A 23,399-nucleotide genomic window follows, 5' to 3' on the forward strand; every position below is an offset into this window, starting at 1 on the left:
CGTGAGCGTTTGCACTTTCCTAGAGAAATACTTTGTATCGGAGTGGTTGTGTGTTTGAGGAAACACATCCACGACTGTTGCTAATTCAAACCATTGTTAACTACTAAACTATTAGGAATACCTTGCATTAGAGTGGGCGCGTGTTTGAGGAAACACGTTCTCTAAAGTCTCAGAGTGCTGGGCATTGAGCTTAAAGCAAACTAAAGGAATATTAAACAACGGGTTGCACAGAAAATAAGTTATGAATGCAACCCATGTCCATTGAACACTGAACTGAATTTGACAGATAAGCAGAACTGTTATATATTGAGTTTAAAAGTGAACAGAACTTTAAATTCAAGGAAAATCATGATATGCTGAACTCAGTGAATGGAACTCTAATACTGAACCATAGAGAGGAATATTGAGAAAATGTTTTTTGTGAAGCGTAGCTATATCAAAAATATATATGTAAAGCCGAATTAACTGGAACCCCGAAACCTAACCTAACACGGTCAAAATACTTACATGAAAACCAACCATAAAAAGAGGGCGCAAGTGTTGCAAAGAGCCCTGAGAAGGCAAAGGGTATTTTGTAGTACTGAAACTAAGTCTTGGGGAAGTGAACCCTGAGACGTGAAGCATTTACTGCCCTCAGGACGGAGTCTCAAGGTTTTTTGTGTTTGAAACTGTGTTGCTTCGAACTTGGGGAAGGAAACCCAGAGTATTGGCTAAAACTGGATCATCCTGAACTTAAGAATGGAGACTTTGAGGCTTTTGTTGGAACTGTTTTATATTTGGTGAAGGGAGCTGAAAATAAGCTGTGAGCTGGAAGCAGCTCAGAACTTTATGTAGGACACTTTCTTTTGGTCCCGACATCCCTACACATTGTATAGATTGATTGTGAAGGCAAGTATAGGTTTTGGACACAGATTCTTAAGTTGAACTCTTAGACTCAGACTATCCTTAGTTTTGTTTCGTTAGGAAAACCCCCACCTTAGCCTACAGAAAATTATGCCTTTTTCCATCCTGACATTTAAGTTAATAAAGTATTTTATTTTAATTCAGAATTCGTTTTCTATGTCTTGCTTCATGATGCCTTCACAATGGTTATACCCGTGTTAAACTGAAAGGAAAAATAATTAAGCCCAATGGTCTCTGCAGGTGAAGGAGGACATCAGTGAAGTGCGTAGTATGGAAAATATCTGGACCTTGTCCAGAAAGTAAAACAGATGAATCACATGAGAAATGGAAGCAAATGAGTGTGACCATGCAAGAGCAGCAGGTGAACATTAAGGTAAAAACGGGTAGAGTGTAACAAAAAGGGACAAGGCTAATGTAAGAACAGAAAGCAGGGTACCTTACTAAGTGCCCCACATGAGGGTGGGCACAAGGGAAACACAGAAGTACTATTGATCCAAAGCAAACAACACTATTCTTTCAGCTTATCAACTGAAACATCGTGCGCGATACCGGCACATCCAAATTCTGAGAGCATTACTCCAAGTTAGATAAAACTTTATTAATATGGCTAGTTGAAACATGTTTTGATTAGTATAGCAGACAACAAAAAGAAGTTTCTTCTGAATGCAAATTAGACTTGGCACCCGAGCAGAAGGATCATTTGAGCAGAAATCCATTTTTCAGCGGATCACCCTTTTCAATAAGAAAATGAGAAGCTCCTGTGTAATAGGCATTTCCCGCTACCTCAACGATGACAGCATTAAATTCGCCACATTTTGTTTCCTGCAAAGAAAAAAAGATTCCAGACTTAATCTACAAATATCAGTGCTTAACATACTTGCAAGTAACATGCATCACTGTTTAAAAGCTTAACAAGGCTGTTTCAGCCGTTGGGGAGAGTGAAAAGAGTTTCGATAGGAATGCACAAAAGTAACAAATTAAAGAAGTTGGATACATCGGGAAAACCAAATGGAAAATCCACATTTGTGACAGTAAGTGAAAAAGGAGTTATTTAGCGTAGTGACTACTGGACTCCTAGTCTATAGTTCCCTTTCCGCCATACTTGTGAAGACATTCCATTCTTCGGGATGTAACCAGGGCTTTTTATAGCACCATACAAAAATATTTTGGTCTTATTGTTATGTCACAGGCCCAAGCGCATGCATGGCTACAGGCTCCGCCTTCCCAGGCCCCGCCCCCCGGGCATCACTCAGTCCTTTTCGACTAGCCTTGGTCGGGTTCTGAGAAGCTAAGGTATTTTAGGGGGATGGAGGGAGGGCGTATGGAGGAAAGGGGACTATGAACTAGGAGTACAGTAATCACTACGGTGAGTAACTTTTCCTTACTTCTACTGCTAATTCCCTTGCCTCCATACTGGTGGGTGATTCACTAGCACTTGTCTCCCAGGGGGTGGAAGATTCTATTTGGAATTTTAGCTGAAGAGATTCTTCAGTACCGCCTGACCAAATTGAACGTCTGCTCTCAAACTCATGTCTAGGCATCAGTTTCTGAAGACCAAAGGAGTGGCCCAAATCACTGCTTTTGCAATAGTGTCCCGGAGGCATGTCTCTGAAATGCCACTGATACAGTTTTGGCTCTGAACAGGTGGGCATGAATGAGGAAGTTTCTTTAGCGTGTAGCTTTCTAGAATCGTGACACAATCCATCTGGCAATGGTAGCTGTTGAGACAGAGGAACCCTTATTTGTGCCTCCAAATGTGACAAACATATTGGGGGATTTCCTGAATTCCCTACTCCTGTCCAGGTAATACTTCAGGGCCCTCGTGATATCAAATGCATGGACGACTCTGTCTGATTCCGAGCCTGGAGTTGGAAAAAATACAGGCAGACAAATCTCCTGGTTGATGTGGAACTCTGACACTATTTTAGGAAGGAATGACTGCTGATTGTGTAGGACTACCTTGTCAGGATGAAAAGTTGTAACAGGCTTGTTAGCAGCTAAAGCCTGTATCCCTCTTATTCTCCTGGCTGAGGTAAATCGCTACCAGGAACACTGCCTTCCAGGATACCAGCCTGATGCCAGGAGAGGACATTAGATCAAATGGTTTGTGGCACATCACTGTTAGGACCATGTTTAGATCCCACTTGGGGTGTGGAGGCTTCACTGTTCGAAACAGGTGGCGAAGACCAAAGTGCTGCTTTATCACCGGGTTTGAGATTGAGAAATGTTGATTGTCTGAATTTAGATAGGTGCCAAGTGCTGGAAAATATTTTTTGCAAGTCTCAAGCTTAATTCCTGAAGCGGCCAGATCAGAAAGGAAAGAGGTCATTGTCTAGTGAAACAGTTAAAGGACTCTTGTGTTTCTCAAGGGACCAGTGACAGAATCTTAGCCACTTGCTTGCACACTGTGTCCTGGTGGAATCCTTTCAAGTGTCTTGCAGAATTTGCCCTAGAGGCCTAGCAGTTCGGCCAGGGCTGCTCCCATTGGTGGCAGTGCCTGACTGATTTGCATATGGCTGGACCCCTTTTGCAATGGTGCAGACAGGCAAAAGAACTGGTGTGGAAGGTTGCCCAGAGTAAAGGCCAGTGGTTCGGTTTAATTCAAAACCTTCCACCCATCGCCTTTTTGATTTCTGGCCTAGAGACCTGACATCAGATACAAAGCTGCCAAGTTCAGCGATTGTGGGCAGGGGTGATGAATCTTCCCCTCCTCCAGCGACACTAAGTCCTGTCGACATGGTAGAAATATTGGGGTCTCTTTGGATAGGTTCACAAAATCCGAGAAGCAGAACCTGTCTGGCCACCAATGTGCAAATTTGAGTGAACAGCAGTTGAGCTTCCTGGAATAACTGCAGAATCCAATGTACTAGTAAAACAGGACGGAAGGCATAAGCGGTCATTCCATCCCATGGAATCTCCAGAGTGTCCCAGAGGGAACCCTCTCCCTGTCCTCCCCTGGACGCATACACAGGACAGTGTTTGTTTAGATTGGAGGCAAAAAGATGCACTTGAGGGGATCCCCACCGGTGGACCAGATTTTCCACCGCTTGAGGGTGGAGTTGCCACTCGTGGTTGGCTTCCGCTAGACGGCTCAGCTGCTCTGCTTCCATGCTTGATGCTCCCGGTAGATGAAATGCCTGAACCAATATACTCAGGACAACAGCCCATTCCCACATTTCCAAGGTCAGATGAACAAGCGGTGGAGATTTTGTTCCCCCCTGTTTGTTGATGTAGAACATCGAGACAGAACTGTCCATCCTTATTGATACGGTCTTGCACTGAATATTGAGGAGAAAGGCCTTCAACGCCAAGAAAATGGCCTTTAGTACCTGGTTGTAGATATGCTGGGTGCGCTCCATCCTCACCCACAGATCGAAGACTTGAAGATTGTTTAGAGTCAGACTCCAGCATAGGACTGAAGAGTCAGTTGAGATCACCACCTGGGGGGGAAGGGTTATGATATGATATGGCATTTATAACGCGCCTATACACAAGTGTTTCAAGGCGCGACGCAGCAAGGGAGGGGAACAGAGGGAAGACAGACAGTGATCCTACTAGGCCAAGTGTCATTCAGATTGCGCAAGTCCAGGGGAAGGCGGAAGAGGAAAAGTGCAGAGTGGGAGGGGCTAGGGACAGTGCAGTACATGGGGTAATAGAATAAATAAAAACAATAATAGAAATAGGGCCAGCTGGTGGCAAGGGTAATTGCAGACATGAGGTGCCAAGTGCTGGTGGGGGACTCTAGGGATACAGAAAACAATCCCCAAGTGTGGGGGTTGCCAGGGAGGCAGTGCAGGTGTGTAACTGGTGAGGCAGGGGACCTGGGCCCGAGATCAGAGGGTGGCCAGTACAGTTTCAGCCAGGAGTTCCGCAGGGGAGCGGTGGAGAGAAAGCAGAAGCAAAGAGGAAGGTTTTGAGGTGCTTCCAGAACCAGAGATGGTTCTCCTCAAGTTTCAGGGAGGCTGTTCCAGAGGGAGGCCCCAGCCGAAGAAAGATCTACCATCAACTTGTTGCTTGGAGAAGCGACTACCCCTGAGGGAGTTGGAGGCGGATGAGATTAGAGCTCGAGAAGGAAGTTATTTAGGAAGAGGGAGTTGAAGGTATCGAGGCCCCAGTCCCCAGGCGGCCTTGTGGTCGATGCAGAGGGATATGAACTTAATCCTCGCAGCCACTGGGAGCCACGGCAGAGATTTCAGTCCTGGAGAGATACGATCCCTGGGCTTGAGGCCAAGGTCAAGTCTTGCAGACCTTTTCTGGATGAGTTGCAGAGGGCGGACAGTAGAAGCAAGCAGATTTAGAACAAGTTGCTTACCAACTGGTAACGTTCTTTCGACTGGATGTTCCTCCACTGCATTCCACATCTTTGACATGTAATGTCCACAGCTGTGCACTTAAGGAAACTTTTTCGGCAGAGGGCGTCCTGCGTCGATGGCGTCAGGTCCATGTCCCTCGAGGGCCTCCGTCGAGGACGACGTCACAGGATGTTTTAAATAGGACGCACGGCGCCCATAGCCTCAGTTTAAGTTTTTTCCCCCAAAACGTGTGCCACCATTCTGATGCCTGCTGGACTGTAATTAGCCTTGCGGAAATGGAAGCTGCAATCACATAGGGAATTCTCCTGAGGGGCAGGTTGGGAGGGCGATGTGGAACGCGTTGGAGGAACATCCAGTCGAAAGAACGTTACCAGTTGGTAAGTAACTTGTTCTTCGAATGGATTGTGTCCTCCAACACATTCCACATCTTTGGCAGACTCCTAAAGTAGTATCAGTAAATGGAGGAGAGAAAAGAATTTAGAATACCCTATTAGATTGCGGAATAAAGAACCGCCTTTCCAAAGGCCATATCCTGACCATGGATTGTATCCAGGCAATATTTTTTTTACAAATGTATGGATTGATGCCCAAGTTGCGCCATCACAAATATTCCTAATGGGAACACCCCGCTGGATGGCGGTGGAAGTAGCCACACTCCTAGTGGAATGAGCGCTCAACCCTTCAGGAAGGTCTTTACCCGCCAACCGGTAACACTCCGTAATGGTAAGGATAATCCACCTGGACAAGACCTGTTTGGTAACAGCATGGCCCAATCGGTGTCCAGCATATCCTACAAAGAGTTGATTGTCCACTCTGACCATGGACATACTAGAAATGTAAAATCGAAGAGCTCTCCTAGGATCTAACCGATGGAGATGCTCCTCTTCCTTACCAGGATGAGGAGAAGGGTAGAAAGATGCAAGAACCACTTTTTGACTCAAATGATACTCAGAGATTTCCTTAGGTAGAAAAGAAGGATGTACTCGCAGTACAACCCTGTCCTTGTGAAACACAGTAAAGGGTGGCTTAGCTGAAAGTGCCTGCAATTCACTCACTCTGTGAGCAGAAGTAGCCGCAACCAAGAACACAGTCTTGAAGGACAGTAATCTCAACGGACAAGAGTGTAAAGGTTCAAACGGAGCACCCATGTGAAATCTCAAAACCAAATTCAAATCCCAAACCAGCACCTGGAAAGGGGACGGCAGGAATACATTAGTCAGTCCTTTAAGAAACTGAGAAATCAAAGGAATCTTAAAGTAAGTAAGACAGACAGCGCCGCCAGGTAACCTTTAATGGTACCCACTTGAAGGCCCCTTTGGGCCAAAGAAAGCAAGAAAGACAAAACGATAGGAATGGAGCACTGAAAAGGATCAACATTGTGATCCCTGCACCAGTCGCAGAACTTACGCCAACGGTACAGGGAGCCGAAAGCAACACCTCCATCACGTCATCCGGGAGGTCCCAATCCTTATACCTCAACCTTTCAGATACCAAGCGTGAAGGTTGAGAGTCTTGACCTCTGGATGGAGAACCAGCTCCCCCCCCCTCCTCGCGAGAGAGAGAGAGAGAGAGAGAGAGAGAGAGAGAGAGAGAGAGAGAGAGAGAGAGAGAGCAGATCCTCTCTATGGGGAAGATGGCTTGGAGGGCAGATGGACATTTCCAGAAGGTCCGGGTATCACGCTCTCTTGGCACAATCCGGAGCAATGAGGATCATGTGGGAATCGAACCTCCGTAACCTCCGCAACACTTGAGGAATGACGAGGACTGGAAGAAACGCGTACAGCAGTGGGAATGACCAATCCACCACAAACGTAAATTCCCATGAGCACTTCTGGTTGACACTGGTGGCGAAGAGATCCACTTGCGGGGTTCGCCAAAGGGCGAAGATCTCCTGAAGGATTTCCTGAGACAACTCCCACTCGTGAGAGACTGTGCTCTGCCTGCTCAGAGCGTCCGCCGCTGCATTTTTGTCACCGGCCAGATGAACTGACGAGATTGAAATTTCCTGCTGGATGGCCCAGAACCAGAGCTGCATTGCCCCTCTAGACAACGGGAGTGACCCTGCCCCCCCTTTTTTGTTAAGGTAATGCATGGCCACTGTGTTGTCTGTCATGACCATGAAACTCTTCCCCTGTACCAAGGGCAGAAAAGCCTTTAGGGCTAGCCTGATGGCTCTCAGCTCTAACAGACTGATGTGGAGCCTGGACTCCGACGGAGACCAACGACCGCTGGCGGTCAAGTTGTTGGCATGAGCGCCCCATCCTGTGAGGAAAGCGTCCGTCACTACCGTCACTCCGGCCTCGGTTGCCAAACCGGTACCCCCTTCATCAGGTTCCCTTTGCTCACCCACCAACGAAGGTCCCGGGAGACCGAGCGTGGGATCTGAACAGGATCCGTCATCTTGCCGGAGAACTGCGACTGCTGCATCTTGAGGACCCATTGCAGGGATCTCATCCGCAGCCAGGCCTCTGGCACCAGAAAAATGCAGAAAGCCATGAGGCTGAGCAACCTTAAGAATTCGAACGCTGGGAGACTCTGGGCATGTTGAAACTTGTCCGCCATCTGCACGATGTGATGAGCCCTTACCTTGGGAGGCGAACACTTCCCCAAGGACGTATCCAACACAGCCCCGATGTACTGCAGCTGTTGGGAAGGTGTCAGGTTCGACTTCTTGAAATTCAGGGAGAAGCACAGCCTGTGGAGGGTGCGGCAGGTGACCCTGAGATGATCCAAAGCTAGCTCAGGATGAGCACGCCCTGATCACCCAGTCGTCCAGGTAGGGGTAGACGTGAATCCCCCCTTGCCTGAGGTACGCTGCCACCACCACCATGAGCTTGGTGAAGACCCTCGGGCCGAGGTCAATCCGAACGGCAGGACCCGAAACTGAAAGTGTGAGTTGCCAGCCGCAAACCTCAGGTACTTCCTGTGCGCAGGATGGATCGGCACATGGAAGTATGCATCCTTGAGGTCCAGAGACGCCAACCAATCCTGAAGTTGAAGGGCCTGGAGGACTTGAGAAAGAGTGACCATCTTGAACTTGTCCTTCCTGAGAAAAGTTGGTTCAACCAACGCAAGTCCATGATGGGTCTCAAACCACTGCCTTTCTTCGGGATCAAAAAATAAGGGGAATACCAACCCTTGTTCCTCTCCGCTACAGGCACCAGTTCTACGGCACCTTTCTCCAGCAGGGACAAGATATCTTGCGCAAGGAGCGGATCCGGACTCTTCAAAGAGTGTTTCCCCGGTGGATTGTCGTGAGGCCGCTGAAGTAAGGGAAGGCAGTAGCTGTGGGCTATGGTATCCAGAACCCACGCATCTGAAGTAATGGCATGCCATTCTTTGAGATGCTGAGACAGTCTGCCCCCAACCGGCAAACCATGGGAAATGGCCTCACGACTGTTTGGAAGTGGCTGCGGCAGTGCCTGAAGGCAAAGAGGCTACTGCCTGAGCGGCTTTGGCACCACGATTTCGCTCACCACCACAGGTACTTTTTCACTGGCCCCTATGACTGTCAGCCCCTCTCGTGCTACCAAAGGAGGAGTAGAAACAAAGGGAATCTCCCCTCCACTGCTGTCCCCTGGGACGAAAAGGCAGAGGTTGACGCACTGCGGCGCTTAAAGACTTTGCCGCAGCTTTTGAGGTCTGCAACCTCTCAAGGCTCTCGTCAGCCTTGCTGCCAAATAAATGTGTGCCATCAGAGGGCATGTTCAGAAGACGGGCTTGCATATCCGGAGCAAACCCTGACTTCCGCAACCATGCAAATCTGTCACACTGTCAGCCGTATCCAAACCCAACTGAAGGGCCTTACACATGGCACCCTTGCCATCCTGCACGATAGCAAGGAAACCATCCCTTTCTTCCCCCTCGGGAATATGCTCAGCCGCAAAAGCAACACAAGACCACAGAATGCGAGTAAACCTTGCCAAGGCACACGTGGAGTTGGCCGATTTCAAGGCCATGCTCCCAGCAGAAAATACATTCCAGACCCAACCGTCGAAGCGCTTGTCGTCCCTATCCGGAGGGATGGTAGGGTACGCCGCATGCCTCGAGGTGGCCGTAGCTGCCTGAACCACCAAACTCTCAGGAGTGGGGTGAGTAGACAAATAGCTGGGGTCACTAATGGAAGGGCGGTATTTCTTAGTTAGATTTTTATTCACAGCCCGAAGAGATTACGGGGACTGCCAAGCAGCTGCCACCCTTTTCTGCAAGGTAGAATGAAATGGCAAAACAGGGTCAGAGGACGGACCTTGATCTAAGATGTCCGTCAGATCATCTTGCACAAAGTCTTTTGGAGGACTAGACCAGCCCAGATATTCCGAGACTCGTGCCACGAGTCTCCTATAAGAAGACCCCGCATGAGCCCCAGGCTCAGGTCTACCAAACTCCACTTCAGGGTAAGTGTCCAGTCCATTTGCATCATGGAGGGTCTGTCTCAACACCTCCAACTGACTGTCCCCAGAAAGAATAGGAGCATCATCAAGGTCACCAGGTTCCTCAACCTCACAACCTTTCCTCCTCTTCAAAAATCTCATCCAGAGGGGATTGAAACCCAGGTCTGGGGATAGAAGAGGGCCTGGAGGCCAAAACCAGCCTCACCAACTTAGATGTAGCCTTTATTGGAGGATCCACAATGTCTGGGTTCTCCAACGGCAAATTCAGAGAAAAAATGACCACAGGCGGCGATAGCGCCGAACGCTTCGACGTCGAAAGCATCGTCAACCTCGACGTCGGGACCGCCGAAGGCTTCGGCGTCGACATCGACACAGGTGCCGACGGCCCTGAGGGCTGATACGACAGCAAGGTGTTGATGTCCAAATCGGACAGACACGGCCGCGAGCATCACAATAGGTTGCTGCGGTCTCGCTGGGGACGAGGACGGAGAACTAGAGACACGTCTCTTGCGACCCTTCGATTCCTTGTCTGTACGGGACCTCAACAGCTCCCGATGAGTGTCGTGTTGCGAACCGGAGCCCAAAGGCGTGCGAGCCACGGAATGAGACCGATCCAGGCCGGCTTCGTCAGAAGGCGCGACCGGACCCGTGTCCTGCGATTGAAAAATCGCCATCATAGATTTCTTGAACGCTACCCATTCCTCCGGAGTCTAGGACTTCGTAGGGCACGTAACTTTCCTTGAGGCACCTTCCTCCGAGGAGGACGGGGAAGGCGACCGGTGACGGTGCTTCCACGAGTGCCGGGACGAGGAACACGAGTGGCGGGAACCACTCCAGGACCGAGATCCACGGGATTCCTTCCGACGCTGAGAGTTGCCCTTTGAGTCATCGGTGGAAACCCCCTTCGATTTGGACTTGGAAGTCTGGGACTTAACAGGCTTTGAGCCCCTACCTACCTGAAGCTTCCCCTTCCGCAAGGCCTTCGCAGTCAGCGACTGGCATTTCAAGCAGTCGCCGGGGTCGTGCGACTCGCTGAGGCACCACAAACAAATGCGCTGGGGGGTCGGTGAGCGACATCTTAGACTTGCAGTCTCGGCAGGTCTTGAAACCGGACCGCAGAGTCAGAGGGGTCGAAGAGAAATACATCTTCAATGAAGAAAACACACAAGGCGCGCCGAGTCTCATGAAGTTAACACGTTCGTGGAAAAAACAGAACTGAGGCTACAGGACATGGACCCGAAGCCATCGATGCAGGACGCCCTCTGCCGAAAAAGTTTCCGAAGTGCACAGCTGTGGACATTACATGTCAAAGATGTGGAATGCGTTGGAGGGCACAATCCATTTGAAAGAGGTTGTTGCAATAGTCCAGCCTAGAGAGAACCAGAGCTCTGGACACAATGAGCTTATGGGGGAAGGAGAGGAAAGGAAAAATACCTCGGAGGAGGTGCAGCTGGTAGTGTGACTTCTTAGAGACGTTAGAGATGTGAGGATAGAAGGAGAGTGTGGAGTCAAAGATGACCCCAAGATTTTTAGCTTCGCAGGTGGGAGCAGGAAAAGGGCCAAGAAAGGCCGGCCAGAGAGTGACAGGAAAGGAGGAAGCGGGTGTGCCGATGAGGAGAATCTCAGTCTTACTGGCATCAGGCAGAGATAATTGGCAGCACAGCACTCCCGGATAGTAGACAGCCAGTCAAGAGAGAAGGGTTGTGGAAAGGAGACCGTTGAATTAGATTTTGAAGATTGGACCACCATAGTAAATCCTGGATCAAGTCTTAGGGAATCTGAAAAAGTTGCGATGGCAGATCTGATTCTTGTGACCATGCGAGTATCAGGGTTAGCTGGGTTCTTCATATTTTTAATGTGGCTAGAGGAACCGCTTGAAAGCAAGATGCCATCAAGTCCAGTAGTCTCTGGTACCACCATGCAGCGGTGCTGTCAGAGGAGGGAAAAAGGGAACAAGCGTTGTGGATGTCCATTAATCTCTCCATGGTAGGGCAGACTTTGGCTAGTCGAGTGTCCCAAAGGAAGCCTATCAAAATCAACCTCTGATGTGGCCTTCTTCCAGTTAACTGACAGACCTAGGTTGTGGAGAAAATCGAGGAGGTAGTGGAGCTACGCCACTACTGTTTCTGGGGATTGACCCCTTACTAGCCATTGTCCAGGTATGGGTATTGTAAGGAAGGCGTGGTATCAAAGCAAGACAGACACAAGTGATCGCAGTTCGAGGGTGTATATAACACTGTAAAACGTTTGAGAGAAACGCCTATTCTAAACCTCAATCTAAGATGGGAGCAAGCTACGACCACTAAATATTAATACAGTTCTAGTGGAGTCTAGTCAAATAAAAAAGGGCCTATATTAACAAAACATGTTGATAATCCTTACCGCTCTGCTACAAAATAGTGTGGGATAATGTTCACAAGAAAAGAAAGAAGTATTCACAAAATGATAAGTCGGGATGTTATGGCCGGGGTCTCCCTTCCCCATGTTTTTAGCATGGGACAAGGCGGGATTATTGAGCACAGCACACTCCTGGGCTTCTCTGCCACAAGGTTACAGTTCCTTTTCTCAATATCAGCATTCTGTGCCCAAGTCTCTTTCATGCAAAGTCTCTTGCTTCAGAGGGCCTGATATGCCATTAACAACAAAACAAAAGTTCCTTCTGCTAATCTTCACGTCGGGTGATTACTTTTCATCCTTGGATCAATCCTCAGCCGGGCTCCGATACTTCTTTCAACGTTAGCCTCCCTCAGTCGGGCTCATACCAACCACTCACTGTGGACATCCCTCAGTCGGGTTCATACTTTTCATCACAATGTTCATGGGTGTATTACTGTTCACCCTAATTCGTAGGCATCCCTCAACCGGGTTCACATTTGCCAAAATACACAGTTCACTTTGCTTAGCTTTCTTTTGGCATCCCTCAGTCAAGTTTACACTTGCCTGCAAAACATGCCAAGGACTTTCGACTGTACAAGGGGTTTGGCTTGACCCTCGTATAACCACTTTGACACCTTACGCCGTCATCCCCTAAGGCCTCTTGGTACTTGTAGTTTCTACAACAACCAAAGACTTTCGACTATGCAAGAGATTCAACATAACCCGCTGCAGGACCACTTCGATTTCACAGTTCAACACATTATCCTTGTTCAGGAGCGAGGCACCAGTCAGAGTCCTTCAAACGAGCACTGACGTGGCACCGGACCACCAACTCGGATACCAATTTTGCTTACAAAAGACTTTTGTACTTTACTCTTCTTCCTTCATACAATGTTGCTCTTCACAACTTTGAGCCCAACACAGTCCGGTCTATTATCAGCTCTTTCCGACTCACCGGCTGTGCCGAACTCTGTTGGCGTCTCCTGCCGCTCGAGTCAAGGATGGTACCACAATGGCAACCGCTTCTCCCCGGCCTGCCTATCAGTGCAGGAGGGTCCCACGAACAGCTGACATCCTTCGCACCATTCGACAGGTGCGATTCCCGGTCTTACGCTTCCCTTCTCAGAGGCTCCCTGGGTCTGGGTTGAAAAGGACAAGGGCAATTCCCTCCACGTCGTCCTTTCAGGTCTCTCCGCCTTTCTCCTCCGTTTGAACTGCCGTCCTGGAATAGCTGCTTCCTCATGTGTTTGGCTTTGCTCTCTGTGTGGTCTTGTGCTCTGCCTTTTTATCCCTATGGGGAAAAGGAAGGGAAGTCAGGTGTGTATAGTTATCTGCAACTGCCTGACCCTTGTGTTGGGACATGTCAGGTATACAGCTCTGGTGTTAGTCTGTTGTCTTTCATGATAATCTGTCTATGGGAAAGGGTTTGTGTCATGAAAGGGGTTGGGGGTTGAGTTTCTAGATATCCTACTGGGTAGGATGGGGAAAGGTGTCATAAGGAAGGGGGTAACGCGTTTCACTCTTCGGTGTCCCACTTCCACTCCCAGAAGAACCCTCATCCAGGTGATCCTCCCACACTGGTCCACCCCCAGGAACTGGATTCAATAGCAATGGCCGTGTCCCGGCCACCTGGATGACAGATCCCCAGGGACTAGTGAGTGAGACACCTTCAGGTTTCTCACAGTAGACATGGACTCCCTGGTGTAGTAGGAACAAAGGTACTGCTGACATCATCTTCATGAAAACTCTGGATGCAGCATTGAGGCCAAAGGGAAGGACTATGTACTGGAAATGAGACTGCCCGACCGAGAACCTAGTTAACATCTGATGCAGGGGTCATATAGTGATATGTAGATATGCATCCTTCAAATCCACTGCACAGATACACTCCCCCTCGTATAAGGCAGAGTGGATCTGTGCAGTGGTAATCATGTTGAACCTCTGAAGGGGAAGAAAAAGTTTGAAATCAGCTAAGTCTAGGATGGTGCCCAGACCGGCCAGGTTTGATTTTGGCACTGTGAATAGATGAGGGTAGAACCCCTGTCCAGCTTCTGAACTTGGCACCTCCTCTATAGCCTTCATCTCCAGAGATTTGGAGATTCCCAGCTTTAGAGATGGAGACCCAACCGGATTTACAAATGGGTGGCAAGGGAGAAAAAGGGGTGGAGGAAGTCTGACCCCTTGCTGGCTACTGACGACACCCAGGTTATGGTCCTCCAGGCATCCATATGTAGGGAAATTCTCCCTGCAACCGGAATCCCATGGGACTGAGCCGGAGCATAATTTTGAAGTCTTGTCGGCAGAAAAGGAGTTAGAGCTAGCTGAGGAGAACTGGTGGGAGAAAACACCTCTTTCAGTGGATTTCTGCTGTTTCTTCCTTTGGGTGATAGGTGGCCAGTCCGGCATCCTTGACCTTTGCTCCCGAAAACCCCTAAAGCCTGAGAAAGATCTGGAGCATGAATCATCTCAGAACGTTGCAGATGGCTTGGCTGATGTTGGTTTTGTAAGTACAGATAAGAATTTTGCTGAGAGTGTGGTCGCTTTCTTTTCAGCTAGCTCCTCATCTGTTGTGCTGTGGACAGATCATTTCCATGAAATGGAAAGTCCAGCGCTTTGTATTGCACCTCTTTTGTAATTTGGTAGCATAAAGTCATGCCTGTCTCCACATATCCGTGGCGATGGAAACCCCCCCTAGCTGAAGTGTCTACGTGGCGTGCTGCAGCTTCAAGAGATCTTGTGCGACAATTCTGGCATCAACCAGGACGCCTTTAAATTTGTCTGCATGCTCAGATGGAATGAACTTTTCAATGTCGAGATCCATCCAATGCCTTTGGTTTGCTGCTGTTGGGAGTGCTGGTGAGTTAGCTTGCTATAACACTGAGTTTGCAAATACTTTTTTGTCAAGGGCTTCTAGCACACAATCTTCTTTGCTCAGCACTTGAGGGCCTGGAAAACATGGCAGCTGCTGCCACTACAGACAAAGACGGCTGGAGGTGGGAAGATAATGAGACTACCTCAGAATGAAGTAGCCTGTACACTGGGTCTATTCTCTTGTTGGTGGGCATGACCATGTGAGGTTTAGCCCAGTCGTCCCTTGCCTGAGCTAGGATGTCTTTTTGAAGCCCCATTCCAGTTTTCTCCAACATCTTCAAGGAGTGTGTCCCTGATAGCACTCCTGCATCTGAAGGTGGGGACTCACAGACAGGAATTTTGAAGAATGCCATTAGATCAATGAGCCTGTCATGAAAGGCCCTTGCCGATAACAGGATTTCCTCTCCTTCCTCGGCTGAATCAGGATCATCAGGGTTCTTAAGGTCCACTGCAAGAGCAGGATCCTTGGCAGGAGTAATTGTGGATCCTCTGGAACTTGCAGCAGTGGCCGGAGGGCCTGTGGCTCCACTGGAAGTGGGAAAGGGCGTGGAATAGATACATCTGGAGCTTTACGAATGATCTCGCTGAATAGATTATTGAAATATTCCTTCACAGAATCAGAGTACATTAATGTCTGGAACCTAGTAAAGAAAGCTTCTCCCGAGTGGTGTGATCTCTGCTGTTGAGGTATAGGCCTCTGTGGTAGAATAGGCCTGCACGAGAACTGTGGAGATTGGCTGCCAAGTAGGCCTAGACAACCATTCATCTGCATAATATAGCGGGGGAAGGACAGAGACAAAGTTGGTCGTAGAAACATCCAAGTAAGGGCCTGTAAAGACTGGATGTGGGTTATCTGTACTCCTGCCCTCTATACAGTAGAGTAGAAGCACAGAGTACCCCAGCCAAGGTGCTCTGTACGGTAGCAATGGACGAGCAACCAAGGCTTAATCTCTCAGGATGTGATGCAGGTTGTTTCTTAGTACAGTGTAGTCCCCAAGATATCACAAAGGAATGTCCACACACTTATGTGCTAACACACGTTCTTTATATATAAATTAGGTTCAAGATATATACATCAATTAATAACACACTTTGTACACTGGTAATTCTAATAGGCAAATATATACAATGTCTATGTGGTACCACACTTAGCTAATGAATCCTTTAAAATGCATCAACTGCTGACAGTTATAACAGCATACAAATCATACAACAATGGGTATCAGCATAGATCATAGGAAGGAAGACAAGTTGGGTTAAATGGCAGAATACTGACCCCCCTCTACCTAGAGGCAGTTCTGGGTGAGGAACCCCCTCCCCACAATCTGGGCAACCTGTAAAACAGTATTAACAGGCCCATTCCATTAATGTTAAAATAGTGTTTCCTGGTTAAAAATGTTCCACTATCCCAATGTACCCGAGTTTAGCAGAGTTTCTTCGATGGATCTTTCGAGGGTGGACTCCATTTAAAGCAGGAGCCACGGGGCGTCGAGAGTCCTCGAAGAATTTGAACCTCAGCGGCAAGAGTCCTTGAAGAAAAGAGTTTGATGCTGCAAAGAAGACTCAATGAAGGACGTAGGCCCGGCATCAAGGTTCGGTGTCGGATATCTGCGTAGCCGATCAGGACTCGACCACGGCTGGACTTCGGGTGGCGGGAAACCCACCAGCGGATTCTCCTCAGTCATCGACTACCTCTACTTTCTCCAGCGGGACAAAGCAGTCGACAGTGATGGCAAGGGAGCCCTTCTTTCAATGTTCTTAGGCAAAGGTGGAGCGTTGCGGCTCTGGTCATCGAGCAGCACAGCGTCGAGCTGTCCCCACTTCTGGGCAACACGACTCGACTGGCTTCTAGCAGAAATCCTCCAAACCCCGGTCGACGGCAATGGACATCGATGGCCTCGATATCCTGGCGCTTTACTTCAAGATTTCTCTGCGAACCCAGTCTCCGGTCGACAGCCTTTTGGGACTGGCTTCCATGGTGCCTCAATGAAGATCAGCTTTTGTACAATGTTCCCTTGTAGCTCAGGGAAGAGGTCTCCAAGCCAGGCCCTCTCTCGGATCAGTCCTCAGCAGATTCCGACAGCTTTCAGATTTCAAGGACGGTAAGCAGCAGCAAACCTTCTTCCAGCAGTGCTTCAACGATAAGCAGCTTCAAGTTTCAACTTCAGCTTCTGAACAAATTGGTAAGTGAGAGGTCCCCAGATATACACATTGGTCCCTCATTCACACTGCTGAGCCAAGATCAGTCAGCCAATCAGACAGAAGGGCGTTCATGCAGGCAGGCAGCCAATCAGGCTCACAGTGCATTTAGGCCATTCTCTTCCATGCAGGCACCCATAACAAGGAGTGTGGATTGGGGCAAGCACCCAGCTATTCAACACACCACACTGCATTCATGTCAGTTCAGTCAGGGCTGTCTCATTCGTTGTGTTGCACACACAGATTCCAGACACCCATAACAGGAAATGCATAATGCTCACACACTCCATTCACCAAGGTCCCACCCCAAGTGTGTACCCACAACATACAGTCACTGGGAAGGCGCCAGCTAGTCTAGCCTGGACTTACCCACAATACCATGTATGGTTCTTCCACCCAACAGCCAGTCAGTTGAAGGGACAGAGTCTGGGCTTCCCAGGACTTTGGGAAAACAAGGTAACAGGTAAGAGAAACCAAGAGGCCACAGGAGCCATCTTGCCTTCTATCAGGAATCTACTGATTCCTATAGCAGGGCCTGGGTATACCAAAATGGAGGATACTCAGAGCACCTATCAAATTCAGCATGGAGCTGCCACCAGCCCATACCCTGCTCTGTGGGCCACACACAGGTGCCCAAAAACATACACTAGGAGTACAGGGTTGTACCCCCACCCATGGGTGCCATAAGGGTATCCCAAGGGTCTCTGTTCACCACAACCAAAAAAAAGAAGAGCTGCAATGCCAGGAGTCCCAACTGGACACCTATGCAGAAAACAACACAAAACACACATAAGAGAGTATAGGACAAGGACATGGAGACACTGTCCCTCCAATGCATTTCCAGCATCACAGGGCGGACCAATGCACTCTAGGAATGAAAGGCTCACAGTCTAAAGGAAGGCTCAGAAGGGATCCTTTAATGCAGATGGCCCCATAGATGTCACAGGGAATGGATGCGACACCTGTGGGAGCAGGCTCCATTTTGGTCACCTAGATTTGACGTGGGTCCAGCACTACAGATGAAAGTTTGTGTGGTTGTGACACAACCGAAGAGGCCACTTTAGACTCAGCCCTGTCGCGTTTGCTCCTTGTGGAGGGTACTTCGGCAGAGCTTGTGCAAGATTTAACCCTCTGCTAGGGACCCTCTGGAGTAGCCCGGTACACTTAGCCCCTGTTTGGGGAACCTTAGCTGCGCCAGAAAGCATATTAGCCCTACTTGAAGGAACTTTGGGGGGTCCCAGTGAGTATAGCCCCCAATAGGGGAACCTTGGCATTGCCGGTATTCGCTTTAGCCCTTCTTTATAGAAACTCAAGGGGAACCCCAGCAGCTTTAGCCCCCAATGGGATAACCAAAGGGGTGCCGGTACTGACTTTAGCCCCAAGTTGGGGAACCTTGCAGCAAGGTCCGGTATCCAATTTAGCCCTGTGGGCCTTTGAATGAGTTGCAGTAACGGAAGGGTGCTGTCGACCCCTACCGGGGACCTCCAAAGAGGAACCACTGTGCCGGGGTACCATGAAAAATAAGTCATTTACAGATCGACATTTCTTCACCAAGACAAAATCCCGAATGTGCCCTGGAGCTGGTTGACCGAAGACTTCTTCCCAGCTTTGAAGGCACAGAGTCAGGGCGTGGGCTAAAAGTACATCACAACCGTATCGCGCATCCTACCTGTGGTCCGAGCCGAGGCACTAAGCAGAGCGCATTAGGATCCAACGCCAAGTAGCTTCGACTAAACGAAATGCAAGAGGCAAAGCCCTCTAGTCCCGGCATAAGCAAACGAAAAAAAGACTGAAACCAGAGACAAGGGGAAAGAAAATCCCACAAACGAAAAGGGCGGGAAAAAATCATGCTGGTATAATACATCCCAGACCGTGCAGAGAAAAGGACGGAGGACCAAGGTGCGGATTGGGAAAGCAGCGTTTGTAGCCACGCATTCACTTGGGCCCGCAACATAAAAATAAGACAAATACTTGTTATGGAACTACAAACAGCGCCGGTACCGTCCTGAAGGACTGAATGTCCCCACAAGTATGGAGGAAAGGCAATGAGATGTAGGAGTATTAAGCTTTTTCTAAATGTGGAGGTTGTGACCCTTTTCCCCCTTTTATCATCATTTAAGTTTACTGCTTGACTTTGCAATATTTTCATATCAAATGGAATTTGGGCAGGGACACCTCAATCTGGCACCTGTAACATGTTAGGTAAGCTAAGGAAGTGTTCTGCAACCTTTGGCTTTCCAGATGTTTTGGACTACAACTCATCAGGCTTAGCCAGCATACTCAAGATGAGTGATCAAGGGAGTCACAGTTCACAATACTGGAAGAGATGCATCTTGCAGACCCACACTCTAGACATGGCAGCACAGCAGCAGGACAGAGATTTTTTAAAGCTAATTTTATTATGGCCATAATGAGGAGGAACCGGGTCGTACTAGCTGGTAATGGTACGGCACAAGCTAATAGGCCCTCGCTTCCACTCGGCCCTTTAACAAGGGCACAGGGATGTTACCACCTGGTACGCCCTGGGATTCTCATCATTATGGTCATTAGTACCCGTGAAGTTTCCTATGCGTGTGCTAATGGTATTTCATTAAAAAATAAAATAAAAAAGAAACGTACCTTTCGGTGCTGCGTGCTAGCATAGTTTCCAGGTCCGTTTTCTATGTTGATGACTGTCACATCATCAACAGAAAAAAAGAGTTGTGACACTATGAGGTTGCGCAGCACCGAAAGGTAAGTTACATTAAAAAAAAAATGAAACCCTCTTAGCACCCTCATAGAAAGCTGCACAGGTGCTAAGAGGAGACGGGGCAGCAGGGAAGGGGAAGCAGAGAAGGGGGCACTGGCCAGTAGCACTCAGGCTGCTCAGAACCTGGACATTAGCAATACTGGCAATGTTTACATTTCATAAATTCGTACACTATAGCTGAACAAGAAGCATTCCAGAACCAGTGTCATTAAAGTAAGTTGCTGCATAAAAAAGCATAAATGTATAATACTACTTGGTTATTAGTATACAGTTTTCTAATTTTACATTTAAAAGATACAAGGAGGTCTATGCAAATGATATGTAACATGAATGACTAAGGATGACAGCACTGTGCACAAGGGGTTTGTCCTGACCTCAAAAATGTAATTGCAGTCAATTTTTGCAATAGTTATTCAAATCTTTGACGAGAGCCCAGTGGAACAAAATTGTGTCACTGGGAGGAATCCATCCATACACGAGCGTTTTGCTACATCTGCCTTTTTTATTTGGCTATAAATGTAGGTTCAAGTATTTTTTGTAAAGGAAGAAAAAAGTGCTCTGACAGTATGTGAGAACAAATCTGTAAGTAGTGCTTACAGTCAGAAAAAGATACAATTTTTTTGTCATCTGCACAATCTCGTACCCATAGATATATATATAGCCTGACTAGAATTGCTTCATAGTAGTCAAACAAATGAAATAATTAAGAATTCGGTGAGTACTGGCTGCAAAATACACACATTTTAACAAGTGTTTTGAATACAACATTTACGTACATAATTGGTAAAACAATGTGCGTAGAACATGCATGAATTGCAAGCTAATACACATTAGATAACCTGGTGTGCTGTAAATGGGGGTACCACAGATGTCACAGAAACCAAGGAGGATGGGTTTGAGTTACTGTCCTTGTGACTGGGTACCGGGTAACAGAAATCTGGTGTGTGGAACCACTGAAAGTGGAATTGTGACCTCTTGGTGGTGTCTACCAAAGCCTGGCAATGAGGGATGACCAAGAAACTGGTCGACGTCTAGGTGTTAGTATAAAAAGTTCATGTGGTCCATGCTCACGGCCGCCCCAGCGGGGGGTGCGGTAAGCACTGATGTTTCGGCCTGGCTGGATATAAGCCTTCTTCTAGGGCCAAGTGTTAGTGGGTCTCCTTTGGACTAAGCTGTGTTTAGTTGGCTCAGAGGAATTTCTTGAAAAGATGGCAGACAAGTGTTGGATATTCATGTCTGGAACAGGCTCCTTTCTCACAAAATGGCGGTTCAGGCAAACAGGTGCATGGATTTCAGAGGCTGCGTGCCTGTTTTAGTCGAAATCGGCACCTGTAGGCGCTGTGGTGGCGTCTTCACTCATCCCGTGTAGGAAATGGAAGGAGCTGTGTTCATTCATCGGTCCATTTTTAAACCCTGACATGTTGTGTTTAGATTTCAGTGGGAGCTGACCCATTTTGTCTTTTACTTATTATTTTGCTATGCCATTCATAGATGTAATATGGATGATACTTTTTAGTTTTTCATCACTGACGGAATCTTATATTTTAAACACTAAAATACCTTTGGACTATAGCGTAACCTTTGAAAAACTATTGCTCAAACACCAATACACACAATTTTGGGTACTATGGATTCAATTAGATATACTTCACGGCTTGGAAACCCAAAACATGGCGCCGACATTAGGAGAATGAATTGGGGTAATCAACATGGTAGAAAGACCAACCGTTACTATAGTAACGCTTCGTAACCATGTTAGCCGACGCGAGGAGACAAGTTATACTCTTTGGGGGTGAGCCCTAACTGCTAACAGATCCTGACACAGAAGGCAGCATCTTCACGACAGCCTTTAAACTGAGGCTCACATCGGGGGTCTCCTACATACTAATTAACCCAAACTGAATGTATGCGCGATTCATGCAAAGAAAGCAATAAATACAAACGACGCGTCTCATGGCCTGTACGCTCCCCGTAGTACATGAACAATAATAGACTGACTTTATATATAGGGATAATGCGGCATAGTATTTTGACACATATAGTAAACCAAATTCGGATTAGAGTCGCTGTAATTTTTATCTATGGTTTTGTGACAAACAGATCGACCACAACGATTTTACTTGCAGGTGTGATTTAACCCATTATTTAAAACACTGCTAATCCGAATTCAATTGGAATCAACATCTAGGTAAGGCATATGTATTCACTATATATAACTTGGGTCTCTGTGACCCGATTCATGTTTTTGCGTACTATAGTAACACAAATACTTCTACCAGCAGTAAGCTATACTATTCATCCATAAGATTCAGATAATATATGACAAATAGAAATTGGTGCTTTTTTGTGACAATAACAGCAAGGTATGGCAAAATGTACACTTGGGTATCTGGAGTACAAGTTTCCTGAGATACTGACTATATGTTCATTTGTTTCTACCTGGGTTTTCTGCAATCCCTTAGATCACCCACCCAAAACCCCTCCTGTTTTTGTCTGTGATTTGTTTCAAAACTTATTTGAAATTCTACCTTATTTTATTTGCCTGTTTATGTCTGACTGACCAAATGTGCATAATATATATGGTTTTCTTTTTTGATTCAATGTAACATGCACACATATGACCATTACTTTGATGTGTTGCTTAGTTTTTCTGTATGATCTTGAAGTTCACAAATTGGCCCTGATTTGACAAAGACACTTGTAGTGTCGAAACAAGTGTTATCCAAGAGGGCATTTTGTTTGTTGTACAAAGAAAATATTTCACGACTAAAAATTGGCAAATTATACAGTTTTTTCAGAGTGTGAGAAACATCCTAATTTCATGTTCTTACAAGAGGCAGGGGTTTGAGCCTCTTTACTCCTCTTTTCTCACACACCTGCGACACCAGAAGAGGTGAAAAACATGAACATTTTCAAGGCGCAGAGCACAGTATAGCTGGCACACAAACAAACCCCAACACTCTTGTACATTTTTTGACAGGCCCTTCAAGTCTCGTAGTCCCCTCAGTACTGGGACGAGGATGAGGGATGTAGAGGAACAATATTGTGGGAACGGTCAACTAATTAGTGTAGATGACCTACACCTGAAGGGAACTGGGAGGCTTAAAAAGCCCCCTCAAGTGCAGGCAGCAGAAGGAGTAAAGCAGTGGAAGAAGCAGTGCGGGCCGTGGTTGCAGCAGAGAGTGAAGCCTGAGGGGCGAAGACGCCAGGACCACTGAAACGCCTGAAGAGGTGGCATGTCCTGAGAGTGTTTATGGCTTGAACTTTCCCTGTTGGAGATATCTGTGTGGTGAGTAGCTGACTAGGAACAGCTCCTGCCACTTACTGAAAGCTGCTATTGGAATGTGCACACAAGCTGGCCCTGGAACGTAGGCTACATATACCAAAGTCTCTTGTTTCGGGCAGAATCCTGTTTCGTAAGACGCAGCTTCATCTCTTAATCAATTCATTAAGGCATAACACCAGACTGGAACTGAACAATGAAACAGCAATGCAACGGGGTATGCGCCTGCTCCCCGTAGCACACTGCATCACCTGTGGTGCAGTGGGTATTGATATACTGCAGTAACGCCCCCAACAAGTTAGTAGGAGGGACAC

At 47.6% G+C, this 23,399-nt stretch overlaps 1 protein-coding gene across 1 annotated transcript in view; it reads right to left on the reverse strand.

The window, feature by feature from the left end:
• Window positions 1-1,480: 1,480 nt before the first annotated feature.
• L3HYPDH (trans-L-3-hydroxyproline dehydratase) overlaps window positions 1,481-23,399 on the reverse strand; it is an 857,007-nt gene continuing 835,088 nt past the window's right edge. Inside the window, exon 5 of the mRNA XM_069638894.1 lies at window positions 1,481-1,725. Coding sequence (XP_069494995.1) covers window positions 1,600-1,725 — 126 coding nt within the window. The 3' untranslated portion in view covers window positions 1,481-1,599. The remainder of the gene's footprint in view (window positions 1,726-23,399) is intronic.

The sequence above is a fragment of the Ambystoma mexicanum genome, chromosome 14 (genome assembly GCF_040938575.1).
Source record: "Ambystoma mexicanum isolate Mex_15411 chromosome 14, UKY_AmexF1_1, whole genome shotgun sequence".
In the NCBI taxonomy this organism is placed as follows: domain Eukaryota; kingdom Metazoa; phylum Chordata; class Amphibia; order Caudata; family Ambystomatidae; genus Ambystoma; species Ambystoma mexicanum.